At 49.2% G+C, this 19,772-nt stretch overlaps 1 protein-coding gene across 2 annotated transcripts in view; it reads right to left on the bottom strand.

Annotated features, from left to right (window-relative positions):
- The window catches only part of AP3D1 (adaptor related protein complex 3 subunit delta 1), a 44,739-nt gene extending 25,530 nt beyond the window's left edge, over positions 1–19,209 (bottom strand). For both annotated transcript variants that reach the window (XM_079917831.1, XM_079917830.1), the window contains exon 1: positions 18,818–19,209. In XM_079917831.1, coding sequence (XP_079773957.1) covers positions 18,818–18,913 — 96 coding nt within the window. In that variant the 5' untranslated portion in view covers positions 18,914–19,209. The remainder of the gene's footprint in view (positions 1–18,817) is intronic.
- Between the last annotated feature and the right edge of the window lie 563 nt (positions 19,210–19,772).

Genomic DNA, 19,772 nt, shown 5'->3' on the forward strand with positions numbered 1-19,772 from the left:
TCCCAGGTGCAAACTGGTGCACGTGCACGCACACACACACGCTGGCCCCTCAACGCCCAGATGTCCGTCCGCTGGTGAACGGCCAACACGGTGCACTCTCTGCACAAATCTATTTTCTAGGTGGCCCAATGACCTCTCAGCTTTCAGGAAGCCAGGCACAGTCCACTCCTGGTAATGTGTGCCCAGCCACCGTCAGACCACGCCTCCCACCAGCACTGTTTGGAGACAAATGTCCAGGCAGCACAGGACAGGCGAGACCACTGGTCCTGCCCCGGCTTTGATCCTGAGAGCCACGCAGAGCAGGGAGCAGCCTGGGCAAACGCAGCTGCTGGGAAGTGAGGGGGGAATGGGGGCAGGGGGTGGCACATCCTCACGTGAACTCTGCACCCACCGCAGCACTCCAGCGGCCTCCTGCCCACTGTAGGAGAGGCTGAGCCGAACTTCCAGCCCAGACAAGCTCACTGCCCCTAAAATACATCCCCTCTCTGCAAAACCAACACTCTACTGAGAATACAACAGAATCCAGTGACTACAACATACCAGCCACAATGTCCGGTTCACAAGCCCAAATTATTCAAATTAGAAACAGGAAGGACTTCCCTGGTGGTGCAGTGGTTAAGAATCCGCCTGCCAATGCAAGGGACACGGGTTCGAGACCTGGTCCAGGAAGATCCCACATGCCGCAGAGCAACTAAGCCCGTGTGCCACAACTACTAAGCCTGCGCTCTAGAGCCCACGAGCCACAACTACTAAAGCCCACACGCCTAGAGCCCGTGCTCCGCAACAAGAGAAACCACCACAATGAAAAGGTCATGCACCACAATGAAGAGTAGCCCCTGCTCGCCACAACCAGAGAAAAGCCCGCATGCAGCAACAAAGACCCAACACAGCCAAAAATTAATTAGTTAATTAAAATAATAATAAAAAAAGAAACAGGAAAACATAACCTAACCTATACCCAAGAAAAAAAAGAGACGGCCAATGAAGACGGGCCCTGAGGTGATCCTGGTGATGATGAAAGCAATCATTTGCTGAGATTTCAACACAGCAACTGTAACCATGCTCTCATGACCAAAAAGAAAATATGCTCCTAATGAATAGAAAGAGAGGAAATCTCAGCAGAGAAAGGAAAGTGACACAAAACAACCAGATGGAAACCCTAGAAATGAAAAACAATTTCTGAGGTAGAACAGGCACTGCGTGGACTGGACGGGGAGCTGGAGCTGAGAAGAACAGGGAACAACAGGGCCCACTCATTCTGAAGGGAGGAAAGCCAGGCAAGGCCGTGGCGCACCAAAGGTGTAGCGTGTGTGCCACTGGGGTCCCAGGAGAGGAAGGACAGAGAAAATATGCGAAAACCTAACAGCTCAAACTTCCCCAGATTTGGTGAAAGACATAAACTTACAATTTCAAGAAGCCCAGCACCGCCCCCCCAAAACAGGAAATATAAAAGAAAATCACACCCACACATATCACAGGCAAACTGCTGAAAACTGAATATAAGGAGAAATTCTTCAGAGGAGCCAGAGGAAAAGGGTGTGCTGCTACAGGGGAGCAGGGGGCTGAGGGAGGTGGGAGGACTCCAGGCCCAGGGCTCTCCATCCAAGAACACCCCTCAGGAATGAAGGCACAGTAACATCCCTGCACCTCAGAGTACCCACGGGGGCCACAAATGAGCCCACAGGAAGTGGTTAACCTGCAGGAAGACCCAGCCTCACCACTAGTTTTTAGCTATAGGACAAGTGCACAGGCTCATGGTTCCTACAGGCAGGAAAAGGGAGGAATGGGTTGTAAAATATTAAAATAATGTTTCAGGAGGGTGGAGTCAAGATGGCATACTAGAAGGACGTGGAATTCGCACCTCCTCACAACTAAGAGCACCTACCAGGCACCGGTGGGGGACCACAGACACCTAAGGGGACGGGAGGAACCCCCAGCGACCGGTTGTTTCCATTATAGTTTTATTTTTCCTAATATATTTTTTATCTCTCGATTTTTATTTTGTTTTTTATTCTTTGATATTGTACTGCTCCTTTTTTTCTTTCTTCTTCTTTTTTTTAATTTTTCTTATTGCGCCACAATGCTTGGGGAATCTTGGTTCCCAGGTGGGAGGTCGGGCCGGAGCTCCTATGGTGGGAGCTCCAAGTCCAAACCGCTGGACTAACAGAAAACCTCAGACCTCTGAGGAATATCAATCAGATATTCAATATCAATCAGAGTGAGGCCTCCCGGAGGTCCTCATCTCAGCACCAAGACCCAGCTCTATCCAACTGCCTGCAAACTCCAGTGCTGGACGTCTCAGGACAAACAATCAGTAAGACAGGAATACAGCACCAACCATCAAAAAAAAAAAAAAAGACAAAAAAATTTGTTTCAGACGAAGAAGCAAGGTAAAAACTACAAGGCCAAATAAATAAAAACAAAACAGGTAACCTACCTGAAAAAGAATTGAGAGTAATGATAGTAAAGATGATCCAAAATCTCAGAAACAGAATGGAGAAAATACGAGAAACATTTAACAAGGATCTATAAGAACTAAAGAGCAAACAAACAGTGATGAACAACACAACTACTGAAATTAAAAATACTCTAGAATGAATCAATAACAGAATAACTGAGGCAGAAAAACAGATAAGTGAGCCAGAAGATAAAATGGTGGAAATAACTGCCAGGGAGCAGAATAAAGAAAAAAGAATGAAAAGAATTGAGGACAGTCTCAGAGACCTCTGGGACAACGTTAACGCACCAACATTCGAATTACAGGGGTTCCAGAAGAAAAGAGAAAAAGAAAGGGTCTGAGAAAATACTTGAAGAGATCATAGTCAAAAACTTCCATAACATGGGAAAGGAAATAGTCAATCAAGTCCAGGAAGCACAGAGAGTAGTACCATACAGGATAAACCCAAAGAGAAACATGCTGAGAGACACATATTAATCAAAGTATCAAAGATTAAATACAAAGAAAAAATATTGAAAGCAGCAAGGGAAAAGCAACAAACAACATACAAGGGAATGCCCATAAGGTTAACAACTGATTTTTCAGCAGAAGCTCTGCAAGCCAGAAGGGAATGGCAGGACATATTTAAAGTGATGAAAGGGAAAAACCTACAACCTAGGTTATTCTACCCATCAAGGATCTCATTCAGATTTGACGGAGAAATTAAAACCTTTACAGATAAGCAAAAGTTAAGAGAATTAAGCACCACCAAACCAGCTTCACAACAAATGCTAAAGGAACTTCTCTAGGCAGGAAACACAAGAAAAGGAAAAGACATACAATAACAAACCCGAAACAATTCAGAAAATGGTAATAGGAACATACATATCAATAATTACCTTAGGGCTTCCCTGGTGGCGCAGTGGTTAAGAATCTGCTTGCCAATGCAGGGGACAGGGGTTCGAGCCCTGGTCTGGGAAGATCCCACATGCCGCAGAGCAACTAAGCCCGTGTGTTACAACTACTGAGCCTGTGCTCTAGAAACCGCGAGCCACAACTACTGAGCCCACGCGTCACAACTATTGAAGCCCGCACACCTAGAGCCTGTGCTCCACAAGAGAAGCCACTGCAATGAGAAGCCCGTGCACCGCAACTAGAGTAGCCTCTGCTCGCCGCAACTAGAGAAAGCCTGCACTCAAAGACCCAGTGCAGCCAAAAATAAATAAATTAATTAATTAATTAAAAAAATATATCTTAAATGTAAATGGATTAAATGCTCCAACCAAAAGACACAGACTGGCTGAATGGATACAAAAACAAGACCCATGTATATGCTGTCTACAAGAGACCCACTTCAGACCTAGGGACACATACAGACTGAAAGTGAGGGGATGGAAAAAGATATTCCACGCAAACAGAAATCAAAAGAAAGCTGGAGTAGCAATTCTCATATCAGACAAAATAAACTTTAAAATAAAGACTATTACAAGAGACAGGGAAGGATACTACATAATGATCAAGGGATTAATCCAAGAAAATACAACTGTAAATATTTATGCACCCAACATAGGAGCACCTCAATACATAAGGCAAATGCTAACAGCCATAAAAGGGGAAATCAACAGTAACAATTATAGTAGGGGATTTTAACACCTCACTTTCACCAATGGACAGATAATCCAAAATGAAAATAAGTAAGGAAACACAAGCTTTAGATGACACATTAAACAAGATGGACTTAATTGATATTTATAGGACATTCCATCCAATAACAACAGAATACACTTTCTTCTCAAGTGCTCATGGAACATTCTCCAGGATAGACCATATCTTGGGTCACAAATCAAGCCTTGGTAAATTTAAAAAAATTGAAATCGTATCAAGTATCTTTTCCAACCGCAACGTTATGAGACTACATATCAATTACAGGAAAAAAACTGTAAAAAACACAAACACAGAGAGGCTAAACAATACACTGCTAAATAACCAAGAGATCACTGAAGAAATCAAAGAGGAAATCAACAAATACCTCAAAACAAATGACAATGAAAACATGATGACCCAAAACCTATGGGATGCAGCCAAAGCAGTTCTAAGAGGGAAGTTTATACCAATACAATCCTACCTCAAGAAATAAGGGAAATCTCAAATAAACAACCTAAACTTACACCTAAAGCAATTAGAGAAAGAAGAACAAACAAAACCCAAAGTTAGCAGAAGGAAAGAAATAATAAAGATCAGATCAGAAATCAATGAAAAAGAAATGAACGAAACAATAGCAAAGGTCAATAAAACTAAAAGCTGGCTCTGAGAAGATAAACAAAATTGATAAACCATTAGCCACACTAATCAAAAAAAAAAAAAAGGGAGAAGACTCAAATCAACAGAATTAGAAATGAAAAAGTAACAACTGACACTGCAGAAATACAAAGGATCATTAGAGATTACTACAAGCAACTATACGCCAATAAAATGGACAACCTGGAAGAAATGGACAAATTCTTAGAAAAGCACAACCTTCCGAGACTGAACCAGGAAGAAACAGAAAATACAAACAGACCAATCACAAGCAGTGAAATTGAAACTGTGATTAAAAATCTTCCAACAAACAAAAGCCCGGGACCAGATGGCTCCACAGGCGAATTCTATGAAACATTTAGAGAAGAGCTAATACCTATTCTTCTCAAACTCTTCCAAAATATAGCAGAGGGAGGAACACTTCCAAACTCATTCTACGAGGCCACCATCACCCTGATACCAAAACCAGACAAAGATGTCACACAAAAAAACTACAGGCCAGTATCTCTGATGAACACAGATGCAAAGATCCTCAACAAAACACTACCAAACAGAATCCAACAGCACATTAAAAGAATCATACACCATGATCAAGTGGGGTTTATGCCAGGAATGCAAGGATTCTTCAATATACCCAAATCAATCACTGTGAGACACCATATGAACAAACTGAAGGCTAAAAACCATATGATAATCTCAATAGATGCAGAAAAAGCTTTTGACAAAATTCAACACCCATTTATGATAAAAACTCTCCAGAAAGTAGGCAGAGGGAAACTACCTCAACATAATAAAGGCCATATATGACAAACCCACAGCCAACATCATTCTCAATGGTGAAAAACTGAAACCATTTCCACTAAGATCAGGAACAAGACAAGGTTGCCCACTCTCACACTATTATTCAACATAGTTTTGGAAGTTTTAGCCACAGCAGAGAAGAAAAAGAAATAAAAGGAATCCAAATTGGAAAAGAAGAAGTAAAACTGTCACTGTTTACAGATGACATGATACTATACATAGCGAATCCTAAAGATGCTACCAGAAATCTACTAGAGCTAATCAATGAATTTGGTAGAGTAGCAGGATACAAAATTAATGCACAGAAATCTCTTGCATTCCTATATACTAATGATGAAAAATCTGAAAAAGAAATTAAGGAAACACTCCCATTTACCATTGCAACAAAAAGAATAAAATACCTAGGAATAAACCTACCTAAGGAGACAAAAGACCTGTATGCAGAAAACTATGAGACACTGATGAAAGAAATTAAAGATGATACAAACAGATGGAGAGATATACCATGTTCTTGGATTGGAAGAATCAACACTGCGAAAATGACTCTACTACCCAAAGCAATCTACAGATTCAGTCCAATCCCTATCAACTACCAATGGCATTTTTCACAGAACTAGACCAAAAAGCTGCACAATTTGTATGGAAACACAGAAGACCACAAATAGCCAAAACAATCTTGAGAAAGAAAAATGGAGCTGGAGGAATAAGGCTTCCTGACTTCAGACTATACTACCAAGCTACAGTAATCAAGACAGTATGGTAATGGCACAAAAACAGAAATATAGATCAATGGAAGAGGATAGAAAGCCCAGAGATAAACCCACGCACATATAGTCACCTTATCTTTGATAAAGGAGGCAAAAGTATATAATGCAGAAAAGACAGCCTCTTCAATAAGTGGTGCTGGGAAAACTGGACAGCTACATGTAAAAAAATGAAATTAGAACACTTCCTAACACCATACTCAAAAATAAACTCAAAATGGATTAAAGACCTAAATGTAAGGCCAGACACTATAAAACTCTTAGAGGAAAACATAGGCAGAACACTCTATGACATAAATCACAGCAAGATCCTTTTAGACCCACCTCCTAGAAAAATGGAAATAAAAACAAAAATAAACAAATGGGACCTAATGAAACTTAAAAGCTTTTGCACGGCAAAGGAAATCATAAAAAAGACGAAAAGACAACCCTCAGAATGGGAGAAAATATTTGCAAATGAAGCAACTGATAAAGGATTAATCTCCAAAATATACATGCAGCTAATGCAACTCAATATAAAAAAAAAAAAATCCAAAAAATGGGCAGAAGACCTAAATAGACATTTCTCCAAAGAATATATACAGATTGCCAACAAACACATGAAAAGATGCTCAACATCACTAATCATTAGATAAATGCAAATCAAAACTACAATGAGGGCTTCCCTGGTGGCGCAGTGGTTGAGAGTCCGCCTGCTGATGCAGGGGACACGGGTTCGTGCCCCGGTCCGGGAAGATCCCACATGCCGCGGAGCGGCTGGGCCCATGAGCCATGGCCGCTGAGCCTGCGCGTCCGGAGCCTGTGCTCTGCAACGGGAGAGGCCACAACAGTGAGAGGCCCGCATACCAAAAAAAAAAAAAAAAAACCTACAATGAGGTATCACCTCACACCGGTCAGAATGGCCATCATCAAAAAATCTACAAACAATAAATGCTGGACAGGGTGTGGAGGAAAGGGAACCCTCTTACACTGTTGGTGGGAATGTAAATTGATACAGCCACTACAGAGAACAGTGTGGAGGTTCCTTAAGAAACTAAAAACAGAACTACCATATGACCCAGCAATCCCACTACTGGGCATATACCCTGAAAAAACCATAATTCAAAAAGAGTCATGTACCACAATGTTCATTGCAGCTCTATTTACAACAGTGAAGACATGGAAGCAACCTAAGTGTCCGTCAACAGATGAATGGATAAAGAAGATGTGGCACATATATACAATGGAATATTACTCAGCCATAAAGAGAAACGAAATTGAGTTATTTGTAGTGAGGTGGATGGACCTAGAGTCTGTCATACAGCGTGAAGTAAGTCAGAAAGAGAAAAACAAATACCATATGCTAACACATATATTTGGACTCTAAAAAAAAAAATGGTTCTCATGAACCTAGGGCCAGGACAGGAATAAAGACGCAGACGTAGAGAATGGACTTGAGGACACGGGGAGGGGGAAGGGTAAGCTGGGATGAAGTAAGAGAGTGGCATGGACTTACATACACTACCAAATGTAAAATAGCTAGCTAGTGGGAAGCAGCCGCATAGCACAGGGAGATCAGCTCGGTGCTTTGTGACCACCTAGGGGGTGGGGTAGGGAGGGTGGGAGGGAGACGCAAGGGCGAGGGGATACGGGGATATACGTGCACATATAGCTGATTCACTTTGCTGTACGGCAGAAACTAACACATCACTGTAAAGCAATTATACTCCAACAAAGATGTTTAAATAAATAAATAAAATGTTTCATATTCCCTTGGGAGTATTTAAATATTTATCTAAAACATAGTTACACACATGAAGTTAAAGTAAGGAACGTGGGAGAGAATGATTAGTCTTTGCAGTCTTATTTACACACAGCATTGCTAACAAAGAACTATTTACTCTCCTTTTCACAAAAAAAGAAAAAAAAATGGCCAAGGTATACAGGCATGATCTAGATCCAGGAAATTATACAGGCAGACCTCAGAGATATTGTAGGGAGGGTTTCAGACCACCTCAATACAGTGAATATCACAGTAAAGCAAGTCACACGTAAAAGTTACGTTTACGCTGTTCCGTAGTCTGCCAGGTATGCAGTAGCATTATGTCTAAAAAAACAACATACACGCCTTAATTAAAATCACTTTATTGCTAAAAAAGGCTAACCATCATCTGAGCCTTCAGCGAGCCATCTTTTTTTTGGGGGGGGGGGGGCGGGGGAGGGGGCAGGATCTGAGTTCCCTGACCAGGTATTGAACCTGCGCCCTCAGCAGTGAAAGCGCCAGGTCGTCCTAACCACTGGACCGCCAGGGAATTCCTAGCGAGTCAATCTTTTTGCTGGTGGCGGGTCCTGCCCCCATGCTGTGGACGGGGCGGCCGTGGCCATTTCTTTTATGAAGTCTGCCGTATCGATGGCCTCTTCCTCTAACGAACGGTTTCCCCGTGGCGTCCGATACTGTTTGACGGCATTTTACCCGCAGTAGAACGTCCTTCACAGTTCGAGTCAATGCTCTCAAACCCTTTATCAACTAAGTTATGTAATATTCTAAATGCTTTGTTGTCATTTCAACAATCGATTATGTCACGTCTTACGTGGGCGAGGTTCGTGGAGTCCCAAAACAACAGCAAGAGTTAACATCAGAGATCACAGACTACAGATCATCATCACGTAATAATGAGATAGTTTGAAAACTTGTGAGAATTACCAAAATGTGACACAGAGGAAGTGAGCAAATGCTGTTGGAAAAATGGCGGCGACACGCGTGCTCCCTGCAGGGTCGCCACAGACCTTCCATTCGTGATAAACGCAGTATCTGCAAAGCACAACGAAGGGAAGTGCGAAAAAATAAGGCCTGTCTGTACCAAAAACATGAAATAGAAATATTTTAAGATCTAAAGTATAAATAGCTAACACATATAACGGACACTGTTTTCAAAAAAAGAAGTTGGAGATGCAAGCATGACGAAATTCTCAAACACCTTGGCCTGTTCTAAGCAGGGTCACACTTCACCACAGAGCAAATAGTACTGAAATGGATGTGTGATTCAGAATTTACCAGAGAACAAAGGATACAACCTTCCCTCATATATGAACCCGGCAGCTATAATAAAACAGCCATTTCAATACTGCCTGCTCAGCAGAGTTCCCTGGGACACTTAAAAATCCCCAGGATCCCCAGGCCCTCCCAGAGGAGTGGAGTCAGACCTCGAGGGCTGAGGCCCAGAGAAGCTGCCGTTGACCCGGAGGTGCTGGCAGGCTGCAAAACCATGCAGCTGGACCCTGGACTCCTCTTTTAGACTTCTTTTTTAAAGAGATTTAGGTTCACAGCAAAACTGACTGGGAGGCAGAGGTTTCCCACCCCCCGCCCCACGTGTGCACAGCGTCCCCACTAGCAGTATCCCCCACCAGCGCGACGTGTGTTACAACCGATGAACCTACACGGACACGTCGTTATCACCCAGGAGCCACAGCTGACGGAGGTTCACTAGTTTGTGGGTTTGCACACACATACACTGACCCGCATCCACCGTTACGGCGTCACACGGCGTAGTTTCACTGCCCTAAAACCCCTCTGTGCTCCGCCCATTCATCCCTCCTCTCCCCAATCCCCTCACCATTGATCCTTCCCCCCTTCCAGAGTTCTGCCTTTTCCAGAATGTCCCAGAGTTGGAATCACAGTGTGTAGCCTTTACAGACTGGCTTCTTCCTCTCGGTCATGTGCGTTTAAGGTTCCTGCGTGTCTTCTGTGGTTTGATGGCTTTCTCCTTAGCTCTGAGGGACACTGCATCGTCTGGATGCTCCGTCCACAACCTGGGCGACATTATCTCTGCTGCCTCGTCCCCTGCCGTTCTCCCAGAGGTGCTCTCTGGATCGTCCCAACATGCCGGTCCTGCCACCACCCACAGCTGCCCCGGCTCGGGACCCAGAGCCCCAGCACCCTGCTCTCATGAGCACCAGCACCAGCAGTGCTCAGACCTTTGGGAGCTTGGACGGGTTGAGACCACCACCGCCGCCGCCAGAGATGGGTGTAAGGACAGCAGCATTTCCAGGGCATGCCAGTGTCAGACCAGAAACATTTCAGAAGTTGTTATGATACACGACCAGGGAGGGCTCTCCCCGTTATTCCATCCACCTTGCCAAGAACAACCCAGCTGCCATCTACAACCATTGCTTCCACAAGAAAATATTAACATTTTAACCCAGAAACGTAGGCGAGTCAGCGTCGAGACGAGAGAACTTCTCCTGACGAGATGCAAGCAGGACCCACAAGGAGGGCACTGTCCTGTGCTCACCTGGCTGGGCATGGGCGCCGACGCCTCTGCAGCCGGAAGAGTCAGGCCTCCTGTAGAAGCCCGAGCTGAGGCCCACCTGGGGTCAGGACCCTTCACCATCCCAGCAACAAACACAGCCAGGGCACGGCGCTGAGGAGTTCAACGGACAGAGGCCAGACAGCCCATGCGGACCACTGCCACCCCATCCACCCCACGAGCCCCTCGTCCCCGCGCTCAGCCCCCGGCACCCCACGCAGGCACGTCAAGCAGCTCCTGACGGCCAATCATGGCCCTTCTCGTCACCTAGTCGCCCTCGGCTCGGACTGGAGCCCCACCTCGGCAGAGACAGAAGCAGATGGGTGGGGGCCGGGGGAGGGGAAATGGGGACCGTAGAGTGGGCACGGCATCTCTGGTGGGGTGACAGAAATGTAAAGGTAGATCGTGCTGATGGCTGCGCGTTTTTGTAAATACACTAAAACCTTCACAGAATTTCACCTTCAAGCAGGTGGACGCTAAGCTATATAAACCATACTGTCTCAATAAAGCCACAAGAGAAAAACCACTTCGGTGCCACCAGAATGGAAAGACGTTATTCAGCGACACGTGACCCGACGGGCCTGTGCCTCTGGTTCTGCAAATGCTCACAGCACTAGTCTACACCAGAGCGGCGACCCTCCTCCCTGCAGGGCGACAGCGGCCCGGAGACCCGGCCCAGCAGTGGCCTCCAGGGCCCGAGTCATTCAAGTGGAGGAGGAAGAGACCCTCAGCGCCGGGGTCCCCCGGCAGTGGACGGCAACGGTGGTGCCAGGACTCACCCTGAGCCTCCGCACCCAAGTAAGCGCTGGGGTCGACAAGACCAGATCAGAGGATTCGTGGCGGCACTCTGGGGAGGCCGAGCTTTGGGAGACAGCGAGGGAGGCACGCCCGTCCTGCCTGTGCCCACCGCGGACCCGGGCACAGCCGGGGGGGCCGGGACTCGGCCATGGGGCCGCAGCCAAGTCTCAGGCTTCCCGACCTTCGAATCCCACCCCGTCCCCCCAGCAGAGCTCCCAGCGCAAAGGCTCTCAGCTCTGCGGCCGTGCCCCCAGGGGACACCGGGCCACACCTGGGACTTCCTTGGTCCTCAGATTGGAGGGTCTGGCAGGCAGTGCGTGGGGCCAGGGCGGCTGCTCCACACCCCAGCGCCCAGGACGGCCACCCCAGCATCGAGCCTACTTAGGTCACCATTCCTTCCTTGTTTTTTGTTTGTTTGTTTAATACTTTTGGCCACACCGCGCACAGCTTGTGGGATCTTAGTTCCCTGAACAGGGATTGAACCCACGCCCTCAGCAGTGAAAACGCGGAGTCCTAACCACTGCACCACAAGGAATTCCCCCCTCCTGCTTTTCAACCTCCTGGAATTGTTATGCAAATGGATTCCCGAGGGCTGGTGACCCGCACAGACACAGCCCACTACAGACTTGGTCCTCACAACTGCCACCGCCCACAGCCTGGCCACCCACTGCGCCCAGGGCCCGGACTGTGTGCCCTGTGAATAACTCCTCCAAGTCAGGGAGAGCTGAGAGCCTTATGCTGGGAGCTCTGCTGCGGGGACGGGCTGGGGGTCGAAGGCTGGGAAGCTTGAGGCTTGACTGCAACCCTGCGGCCGATCCGTGGCCGAGTCCCGGGACCCCCAGCTGTGCCCGGGTCCTCGGTGGGCACAGGCAGGACGGGCGCGCCCCCCTCACTTTCTCCCGAAGCTTGGCCTCCCCAGAGTGCCGCCACAAATCCTCCATTCTGGTCTTGTCGGGCACCAGCGCCCAGACTCCCAGAGCAAAGGCTGGCAGGGTCAGGCAGACGGCGTCACGAAGGTTGCAGATGGCACTAAGCCGAGGAAAGAGTAAAGGCAGGCGAGGCCCCGGCGGCTGCTGCTGGGAACGGGAGCCACAGGAGCGCTTCTAGTGGTCGCGACGCTGCCCTGGAGGCCAAGGCTGCTCCTGCCCATGCTGCTGCAGTGACTGCCCTCCCACGCAGGGCGCTTCATCAAATGCCCCAGGCGGGAAACAACCCAGAGGTCCGGCAACAGTCCGAAGGATGTTCTGAAGGATAAATCAACCACAGCAGACCCCTGCCGGCGACCAAAGCGAACAAGCCACCGTGGCCCTTCCCCGCAGCAGCGAGCGACAGAGGCGGCCACTGACACCAGCCTGCAAGCAGAAGTAAGCGAGACGTTCAGGGACATTTAAGAGACAAAACTATAAGCAAGGCAAGGAAATTACCCTCAGAGAACTTAGGATAATTATCATATGATACTTAAGCTGTACGAATGTGCATTATATACTTCACAACTAACAAGAGTTTGAAAAAAACACACAAATCTAGGAGACTCACCCTGTGGGCTGTCTAGGAAACCTTCCCGTTTCCCTTCACTCTGACATCCAGCGCGGGCGTCCCGCACAATGACCGACTCCCTGACACCAGCTGGGTGTCCCAAAACTCAGTTCGGATCTGACCCTCTCTGCTCGGCATCAGCGCAGACCCCACAGGCTGAGGGCTCCGTCACAGGTCTGTCCCCACCTCACACACCCGCCAGCTGTAAACCAGAGTTCCCATGACCCGCTTCTCCGCAGGGAAGCACTTACTCGTTCGTGTTTTCCAGTTTATCACACGGTGTGAGAGGCACGACAAAGGATACAGATGAACAGCTGGACGGAGAGGCAGAGAGGGTGGGGTTCAGAGGGTCAGGAGGCAGAGCTTCTGTCCTCGTGGCACTGGGGGGCGCCACCATCCTGGCACATGGATGCTTTCACCAACCGAGAACCTCCCTGAGCCTCATACTTTAGATTTTTATGGAGGCTTCATCACGCAGGCATGATCCATCATTAACTCCACCTGCAGCCCCTCTCCCCTCTCCGAAGGATTGGAGGGTGAGCGGGTATGAAGCTTCAAACCACGGCCTGGTCTTTCTGGCGACCTGTCCCACCCAGGAGCCCACCCCGGATCATCTCATTAGAACAAAAGACACTCCTATCACCCAGGAAACCCCAAGGGATTCAGCAGCTCAGTGTCAGGAACCGGGGGCAGCGACCGAATAACCCAACAAGGATGCCCCTAGTACCTCTGTTGCTTAGGAAACGACAAAAGCTCCAGGAGCTCTGCGACAGGAGCAGGGACAAAGGCCATCTTATCTCACAATAGCACAGCGTCCAACAACACAATGACAACACAGGGGACAAGGGACGCCTGGATGAAGGGCCAGCATTAGGGAATTCTGGGAAATTTTCCTTTATCAATTTGGGTCAGGGGTTCTCGTCTGGGCAATCCCACCCCCCCAGGGGACACTGGGCCACGTCTGGGGAAACTGTGGTTGTCAAGACTGGGCATGGCCTGGTATCAGATGGGCGGGGCCAGAGATGCTGCTCCACACCCCAGAGCGCCCAGGCCAGCCCCCCTCAGAGGAATGACCCAGCCCTGATGTGGGCAGTGCCGAGGGGGAGAGACCCTGACTTAGGGTAACAACCCATTTACTAAACGTCCTATCTTCACTCTCCTCAGAAGCTGTTAAAAGGAATCTTACAGAAATAGCTTAAAAGCACCAAGTGCTTAGCCGTGCCAGACGTAACACGTGCTTTCGTCACTGTCCTCGGAGCGAGGGCCAGCCCCACACACACCTCACAGCCCGAGGAGCCCCACACAACTTGGCACAAGGATGAACCCCAGGAAATTGCCATTTTTGAGGTCAGAAGCACTAGAATATCAGCACTTCACACAGTTCCATCTTAATCCCAGATTATACCCAATTTCAAAATATCTCTCTACAGTCACCCCTTGGTATCTGTGGGGGATTGGTTCCAGGACCCCCGAAGACACCGAAATCCTCAGACACTCAAGTCCCTTGTATAAAATGGCGCAGACTTGCATACAACGTGCACACAGCCTCCGGTACACTTTAAATCATCTCTAGATGACTTACAATACCTGATACACTGCAAGTGCCGTGTAAATGGTTGCCTGCGTTCAGCAAATTCAAGTCGTGTTTTTTGAAACTTTCTGGAAATTTTTTTTTGGAAATATTTTTTAAATGTGTTTAATGTATGTAACAGCACATATATGATGTATGCTTTTAAAAAAATATTTACTTATTTATTTATTTGGCTGTGCCAGGTGTTCGTTGCAACACGTGGGATCTTCGTTGCTTCGTGCGGGATCTTAGTTCCCTGACCAGGGATCGAACCCAGGCCCCCTGCGTTGGGAGCATGGAGTCCTAACCACTGGCACCGGGGAAGACCCGAAACTTTCTGGAATTTTAAAAAAAAATACTTCCAATCCACAATTGGCAAATACAGAACCTGCAGATACACAGAGCCGACCACACACAGTTAAAACTGAATTTTTTAAAGTTCAGAAACTTCGGGACTTCCCTGGTGGTCCAGTGGTTGAGAATTCGCCTTCCAACGCAGGGGATGCACGTTCGATCCTTGGTCGGGGAACTAAAATCCGACATGCCACGGGGCAACTAAGCCCATGCGCCGTAACCACTGAGCCCGTGCACCGCGACGAAGACCCAACGCAGACAAAAAAAACCACAAAATTTTAAAAATTTTAAAACAAATAAATAAAAACAAAGTTCAGGGGACTTCCCTGGTGGTGCAGTGGATAGGACTCTGTGCTCCCAATGCAGGGGGCCTGGGTTCAATCCCTGGTCAGATCCCACACGCGTGCCGCAACTAAGAGTTCACATGCCACAACTAAGAAGCCTGTGTGCTGCAACTAAGACCCAGTGCAACCAAATAAATATTTAAAAAGCAAATAAATAAATTAAAAATAAAGTTCAGAAACTTCAGTTAAGTGGGTCGGAAATTTTTAGACCCAAGAGAAAACGCTCAGACACCACCCAAACCCTGGCTGATACTGCTGAGCGTCGCCTGATGGAATAAGCTGTGGCACCAAACAGAAAACATGGAACCCACCTCAACGCCACTGGGGGGCAGGGTACATAGACTGCAGTGCCCCACGTGGAACCCACACTCATGAGGGCGAAGCCCTCAGGAGCACTTGGCGTGCGTGGACAGCACTCAGGAAGGCTAACAGGCAAGACCAGGACAGAATCTTAACAGACAGAACCTCCCTCAATTTCTACACACAGAAAAAATTCTCAAATTGATTTCTGGGGAGAAGAATGTTACCTTTTGACTTAATAAACGCTAAGCTCGTTACAAAAAGTTACGGGTATAGTTTAAAAGACTGAAAGAAAAACCCTTCCCCAAAACATGAAAAGTACTCGTAAGAATGAAACGTTAAAAAGTCATTTGTTTTTTCCTAGTCATACCCAAGTTTTGGAAGCAAGGACATTCGCAAGTGAATTTCCACCTACCTGCCAACATTACCTGTACTGTATCTTAGGGACTGAAACAAACTCAAGCATCCAAGAAACAGGTGAATTAGCCAACTGTTTCTCAAACTTCTTTGACTCATTGGAAAACATATATTTTCCATGGTAACCCAACTCACAGGCATACATACACTTAGTATCATAAACTGAAACAAAAGTTTCAAAAAACAAGTTACTCCACCAGTGATCCGGATTTCCTAGTTTCTTCTTTTGGGGGCTCACAGAAGCCTGCATTCTGTCACTTGCTGCACCCTCACAGGCGCTCAGCAAGGTGGAGAGGTGGCTGTCACCCCCACTTCAAAATATCAGGGGGCTCTCCCCAGGTCACCCAAAGAGACCCAAGAACCAGGATGTGGGTCTCCCAAAGTCAAACACTAAACCACGCTGCCTTTCCACATGGCTTTTAAAGTCACCGATAACCCTCACTTCTGTGGTGCCGCACAGAAGTTTTAAGCTAAAATCTATTACTTTGGGGACTTCCCTGGTGGTCCAGTGGTAAAGAATCTGCCTTACAATGCAGGGAACACGGGTTCAATCCCTGGCCGAGGAACTAAGATCTCACATGCCGCAGGGCAACTAAGCCCACACGCCTCAACTAGAGCCCCCGTGCCACAAACTACAGAGCCCACGCACTCTGGAACCTGCGCACCACAACTACAGAGCCCACGCGCCACAACTAGAGAGAAGCCCATGCACCACAACGAAAATCCCGCACACTGCAACTAAGACCCGACGCAGCCAAAAATAAATAAATAAATAAAAAATAAATAAGTAAATCCTTAAAAAAGAAATCTGTTACTTTGAGGGGAAACTATACTGCTGCCAGAAGTCTTCCCTGGAATGTGTGGGGCGGGGCGGGGTAGAAGGGAAGAAGTCATCTTGGAGCTAGAAGAGTCACCCCACAGCCACCTGCTGTGCTCCACAACATCTGGAACCAGTAATGACCCTCCAGATCACAACTCTTCTGATGAGGAAACCTCCACATCCCGACGCCACGTCTGTGGGAATCGCCAACAGGCTAAGGGCAATATTCGCGTGGAACCTTGCCTTGAGGACTCCCAGCACCAGCACCTCCACCACCAAAACCCCATTTAGTAGGCTCCGAGCCTGTGGGGACAGCGCCATCAATCCCAAATGAATAGAGCACAGCCCAGGGTACTACCAGTGATGACTGGCACACGCCGTAAAAAGCAGACCCCCCTAACTGCATTGTGCATCTCTCTACTGGAAAGACCCCTCGGCCCCTCCTCGGAATCCTGGAACAGACTGCTCAGTAACATCCACTAACCAAGGCGGGAAAATCAGGAGGCCAACTGGCACAGAAAAGGAAATCTAAGGGTGCAGACACCTTCCAAATTCACTTAACCATGCTTAGTATCTAAAATGCAGTCCAGGGCTTCCCTGGTGGCTCAGTGGTTAAGAATCCGCCTGCCAATGCAGGGGACACAGGCTCCATCCCTGGTCCAGGAAGATCCCACATGCCGCGGAGCAACTAAGCCCATGAGCCACAACTACTGAGCCCGCGTGCCACAACTACTGAAGCCTGCGCGCCTAGAGCCCGTGCTCGGCAACAAGAGAAGCGACCGCAATGAGAAGCCCGTGCACCGCAACGAAGAGTAGCCCCCGCTCGGCGCAACTAGAGAAAGCCCGCGCGCAGCAACGAAGACCCAACGCAGCCAAAAAGAAATAAAATAAATAAATATTTAAAAAATTGAAATAAAATAAAACAAAATGCAGGCCAACCAGTACTCTTTCAACTCAAAGAGAAACTGAAAATCAGACCAAGAGTTCCCTACACTTGTAACCAACGCAGCTGGCCAGAGCTTCCAATGTGATTTAAAACCCAAGTGTAGCCAGAGAAGAGAAGGAGTGACAGAAATGAACCAAAACAACCTAATTACATTTCAGCGAAGTCACACCCATTCTGAGAAAGTGCAACAAAGAGGCAAGGAACTCAGGCTCTCAGCTGAAGGACAGAGCCCAAGGCCCTTGGTGCCTCCCAGCAAATTCCTTAACTTCTCTGCACCTTCCTCCGGGTACTGCTGGGCTTCTCGGGAGCCACTGTGAGGGCCGGCGGGGTGTAATCTGGTAGTGGGACCTGCACAATGTCTAACAGTTGCTCTCCATCGGGCAGCCTCACTCTCCAGCCAGGAAAAGGGGGCCCTCTCCAACACCCCATTGTGTAAGTGCAGGCTTGGGCGTCCATTCATGGAAGTCAGAGGTCTGGTGGTCACTAACTGTCCCCGATCCTCCTAAATCTAGGTCACAGGTTGGGGGGTGGCGGGAGGGAAGAAAATGGTGCCCACGATTACATTACTTCTGGAAAACCTTTTCCCTCCGACTTTCGGGTGTCTAGTTTAAGTCGGCTTCCCTATTCCAGGACCCCTGAGCGGCTTCCTCATTTCGGCCGAGGACATCCGCTGCCCCACCTCCCCCACCCCGTAAGAGGCGCGGCCCCACCTTCCGGGGGACATGGGCCCACGAGGCAAGGCCTGGACGTGCGTTTATCCCACCAGGGGTTCCCCCGCGGAGAGGAGAGTCCCCCAACCAGGAGTCCAAGGCCTGGGGCGGGGCCGGGGGCCCTCCCTTTTGAACAGGAGACCGAGAACCACACTCAAGATTGGAGATCCACCACTGGGGGGGCGGGGGTGGGCTGTGAAGTCTCTTCCGGGCCACCCTCGGGGAGGAGGCGGGCCCCCAACGCCGGGCAGTAAACTAAGGCTCGGAGACGGAGCGGGCGTGCGGAGGCCCAGGCCGCGGGCAGCCGGGGCTCGAGCCGGGAGCGGGGCCTCGGGGGCGGGTTGGGGGCAGGAATCAGGGGCAGGGCCGGGGTCGGACTGCGTCGGCGCGAGGGTCCGGGTCCCGATCCGGGCCCGGGCCAGCGCGCCGGGCTCACCTCGTCCTCCTTGTGGTTGCGGATGCCGCGCACCAGATCCTGCAGATTCTTGTCGAACATGCGGTCGATGCTGCCCTTGACCATCTTGAGGGCCATCGCGGCTGCTGCCGTCGGGCCCGAACCCCGGGAGGCCCGCGGCCAGGCGCCCTGAGGGGGCCCGGGGGGCCGCGTCTGCCGCCCGCGGAGCGCTGCGCTGCCAGCCGCCGCGGCGGGGCGGTCTCCCAGGCCAGTTCGGCGGCGGTCGGCGGGGCGGCGGCGGCAGCGGACCCGCTCAGCAGGCCGCGCTCCCCTCCCCTCCGGCTCCGCGCCGCTTGCAAATGGCGGACAAAATGGCGGCCGGTCAGCTGACGGCGGTAACCCGGACCGGGCGGCCCGCCCCCATAGGCCCCGCCTCCCTATAAACCCCGCCCCTTCACCCCTAGACGCCGCGTTTCCCTGACAACGCCAGACAGCCCAATGGAAACGCAGAGAACGGCCTCCGGGCCGCTCGGCCGCGACCCCTCCAGCTCAGGGCTCTTCCCTCTCATAGGTCAGTGACCTCCGGAACTCCACCTACTTCCTCGTTCCGGTTGTAACCACGCCCCCTAAGCGCTCCCTCCCTGGCCCGCCCCTCAGTTAAGTGACAGGTGTGGGCGGGCCCATCTGTGGGCGGGGCCTGCTATGGGCGGGGCGCCCACGTGGAGCTTCCCAGGGTGGTTCCTGGAGAAGGACCCAGCTCCGCCCTTTCTGATTCTAAAAGCTGACGGTGTCAGAGAACTTCCAAAACCGACTCTACGGCGAACCGATCCTGAGTCTCCTGCACATCTCACAAAATCCTGTGATATGGACAGGACAGGGATTAACATGGCCACGTGGAAAAACTGAGGCCCAGAACTAGGACTTCAACACAGTCTTTCATTCAACGAACTTTATTGACAGTCTACTATGTGCCAGGCCTGACCAGTGAATGAGATAC

The sequence above is a fragment of the Stenella coeruleoalba genome, assembly GCF_951394435.1.
Source record: "Stenella coeruleoalba genome assembly, chromosome: 3".
In the NCBI taxonomy this organism is placed as follows: Eukaryota; Metazoa; Chordata; class Mammalia; order Artiodactyla; family Delphinidae; genus Stenella; species Stenella coeruleoalba.